The sequence below is a fragment of the Medicago truncatula genome, chromosome 1 (assembly GCF_003473485.1).
Source record: "Medicago truncatula cultivar Jemalong A17 chromosome 1, MtrunA17r5.0-ANR, whole genome shotgun sequence".
Lineage (NCBI taxonomy): Eukaryota > Viridiplantae > Streptophyta > Magnoliopsida > Fabales > Fabaceae > Medicago > Medicago truncatula.
The window spans coordinates 5,716,534-5,720,214 of NC_053042.1; the positions used below are offsets into that span (position 1 = coordinate 5,716,534).

Here is a 3,681-nt window from a genome sequence, read left to right on the forward strand (position 1 = left end):
ACTAATGAGCATGGGCTAAATCGTGGTTTATCAAAGCACATCATACCCCCAACCATCTCAAAATACCAAACCACAACCTACCCAAAATACATTAGAGTTTACAACACTTACACACCCTACATATCAATCACTTGCGTACAATCTATTAATAAATATTTAAAAGAAGATATCCATTTTGTTATTCATAGATATCAATTTAAGTTTTTTTATATCCAACCCATCATAGCTTTTATCCATGGACAACAACAATCAATTTTTACATTCTTTAATGCAAAAAGTAGGTCTACAACTATAAACAGGGGTGCAAATAACTGCTCTCTTGAAAAATTAGGCCCAAAATGATTAAGCTCAAAACATCTGTAAGAAAAAGCGATTCTTCTCCATTTCTGAAACTTCTTTCCCACAAGAAGCAATGCTAGAAAAGCCAAACATGCATTCCCTGTTTCTCCCCAACACAAACGCAACAACGCTAACTTCTTCTCTTCTTTTCCTAAACACTAATAACAACTTCTCCTCAAAAGCCCGTTTCCAATGCTCAATCAAAGCCACCAACCCAAACACCAAACAAGTCACTAACAGTAACAAAAAGGTTATAATCCTATGGGACCTCGACAACAAACCACCACATGGACCACCATACAACGCCGCACTCTCTCTCAAAACCTTCGCCGAACGCTTCGGCGACGTCGTTTCAATCTCCGCTTACACAAAACGACACTCCTTCTTCAACCTCCCTCTATGGAACCCTAACCCTAACCCTAATTCCTTTCTCTGCCGTGTTTGTGGTTATGAATGCAGATCACTTACCGATGTCAACATTCACTTCAAGCGAGTTCATGAGTATCAAAAGAGAAAGACGCTGAATCGATTGAAATCTATTAAATTGAAACGTTCTAAGGTTAATTTCATAAGAAAGGTTCATAGGTATAATGAAGCTAAGAGCAATAATGCTCCACTTAAGGTTGGATTTGGAATGGCTTCGGAGTTGCGGAGAGGGGGTGTTTTTGTGAAGATTGTGACGGTTCGTGGTAAGGTGAAGGCTGCTGATTCTTCATTGAAGAGGGAAATGATGAGTGGTGGGGTTGATTCGTTGGTTTTGGTTTTGGTTTCGGATGACTCCGTGTTTTCGAAGATGTTGAGGAAAGTTAGGGAGGTGAAAGTAGAAACTGTTGTTGTTGGGGATTATTGGGGTAGGGATTTGGGGAGGAATGCTGATTTGTGGCTTCCTTGGATTCTTGTTGAGAATGGAAATGTTGAATATTTGATGGGAGGAACAGTGGAAGAGGATTTGGATGATGAATTGGAAGAAGATGAGAATATATATGATTATGATGATTATGATTATGATGATGATGGCTTTTATGTTTATTGATTTTACTCTATTTTTCAGTATTGTCAAATAGTGGCTATGGCAGTGCTATAAATATTGCCTAGCTGAATTTGAACAAATCGCTATTGTTATGGGATGCGCTATATGGTGTGAATTATTGTCAAATAGCGACTCTTGTGGCGCTAGAGCATTGTAGCACAGTAGAATTTGAACAAACTGTTATTTTCTGGATACACAATTGGAAATACTGTTTTAAATGAAGCTGGACTTAATTGGGGGTGTAAGAATGGATTATCAAAATTGAGGTTTAGTTGAGTTATGTTGAATTGAGGATAGTGTTATACTGTTGTTATTGATTATAATGTTGTATAGCGGTAACTTCGAGGGTTTGTATTGCGGTGTTTATCTGAGAGGAATGAAGTATTCTAGCAGCAGTTTTTTCTTTACCATTCTGTACTGCTGAAGTGTCAGGCTTATGATAATGATGGTATGTTTTTGCTCTGAACCTTTTCATTTAGTTTTTCTTTTTGTATATGAATATAATATTATATGAATTAGTAGATGGCAGCCATGATTAATTGATAAATAGATTGGAGTTTGAGATGGACATTTGAAGAGTAGTTTTGTTACATGTTTTGTTCAATATGATATATTTTGTTGTTGGCAGCTTGTATCTGCTATCTTAGTAGTTTTTGTGGGGAGCAAATTGATAGTTGACATGGCTCTTTAGTTATGAAGGATCTCAATAGTAATAATATTGTTAGGTTTATAAGCTGATGGAGTTATTTGTCTTGACTTTGGAAGCATTTATGATAAAAGTTAATGTATGAGTAGTGATGATGTTTTGTTGATTTGAGTCGATTGGAGTATACTTGGAAATTGGTCATCTACTATTTTAAGCTTAAATACAATTTTAATCTCACTATTTTTGCCTCATTTACAATTTTGGTTCCTCCATTTTTAAATCCACGAATTTGGTCTCACCAGTTTTGAAAATGTTGAACATTTTTTCTGATATATGCATTTTGGGTTGATATTTTGATGATTTGTCAAACATTTTCCTGATATATGCATTTCGGTTGATTTTTGATGATTTGGCAAGTGAGATGCTTATGTGTCAACTAAATTGATAACATGAAAACGAGTTATTAAGAGAATCCACCTAGACAATATAAATTTGACTGTTTTTGTGATATAATGTATATTTTAATGAAATAGAAATTAGTTATGAAGAACCCACCTAGATTCGTGTCATCAACTGAGTGGCCACATAAGCATCTCTTTCATCACATCATCAAAATTCAACCTCAAAATGTATGTGGGGTGGAAGTCTGAATCACTTTTAAAATTGAGGGGACTAAAATTGTAGATTTAGAAACAGGGGACCAAGATAGTGAACGAGGATCAGCCGATTCTTGCTCGAGTCTACTCAATATAGTATGTAGGTCTTGGAGACAGTAGACCGAGTCAATTGTGAAATTATGTTAGTTTGTTTAATGAGTGTTGATTTTTATAGGTGTCATGAGTTGCTATTTTAATTTTTTTTAGAGATCGAGTTGTCTGGTTCAAAGCAGTTTAATTCCGAGGAGTACCATGATGGTTACTACCGTTTGAGGTTTCGTTAATTATGAGTTGTGCGACTTGATTGCCATATCGACAAACTTTGACAACATTAGTCTCCATGGAGCAGTATTAGGATTAAGGTCATCATGCATTGAGTCAACTATTTTTATAAAATCTATTATTACTTATTTTTGGTAATTACTTGGGTGGGTATGTATATGTAAATAAATATTGTTGTGTGCATTCCCGTATCTACCCGTATAACTTGATGCGTAATCTGACCCCTCTATTCTTTTTCCCTGTGGTTCCTCTTTCTTATTTTATGCTCGTAGCTGCCAACAAGGATTGGATAACTGATGTTGAGATCATGTCGATTTTCGCGGCGGAAGTTAAAGACTAGGTTGTGTTATTGAGTTGAAATAGCTTTGTAGTTGTTTTGTAAATTCGTATTTGAAATTTATATGTACTTATGTGAACATTAACTTCCCTTGGGATTTCTAGACTGTGATATATACTCTTGTGAAATTTATATGTACTTATAATTGCGATTATTTTACTTGAGGATTTTTTTGTACATAATGAGTATTAATCTCAAGAATCAAATTCTCATATTCTCCTCGGGCAGATGTTTATAAGTCCATTGTGGTGATTTTATAAGTCCTTGTTATCAAAAATTAAAACTGCTATCAGGTACAATTTTAGCCACACTCAAAGGTTGAATTTTTAAAATACGGCATGCCAAAATTTTTACAAAAAAAAAAATTCATAAAGAAAAAAATGATTTTATT

At 34.8% G+C, this 3,681-nt stretch overlaps 1 protein-coding gene across 1 annotated transcript; it reads left to right on the plus strand.

Moving 5' to 3' along the window:
- Positions 1-230: 230 nt before the first annotated feature.
- On the plus strand, positions 231-3,467 carry LOC11413050 (uncharacterized). The gene is made up of 2 exons (XM_003589103.4): positions 231-1,817; positions 3,226-3,467. The coding sequence occupies exon 1, from the start codon at positions 413-415 to the stop codon at positions 1,370-1,372; it is 960 nt and encodes a 319-aa protein (XP_003589151.2). The 5' UTR covers positions 231-412; the 3' UTR covers positions 1,373-1,817; positions 3,226-3,467.
- Positions 3,468-3,681: the final 214 nt, after the last annotated feature.

Coding starts and splice junctions, on each gene's coding strand:
- LOC11413050 (XM_003589103.4), top strand. CDS start 413: ATGCTAGAAAAGCCAAACATGCATTCCCTGTTTCTCCCCAACACAAAC.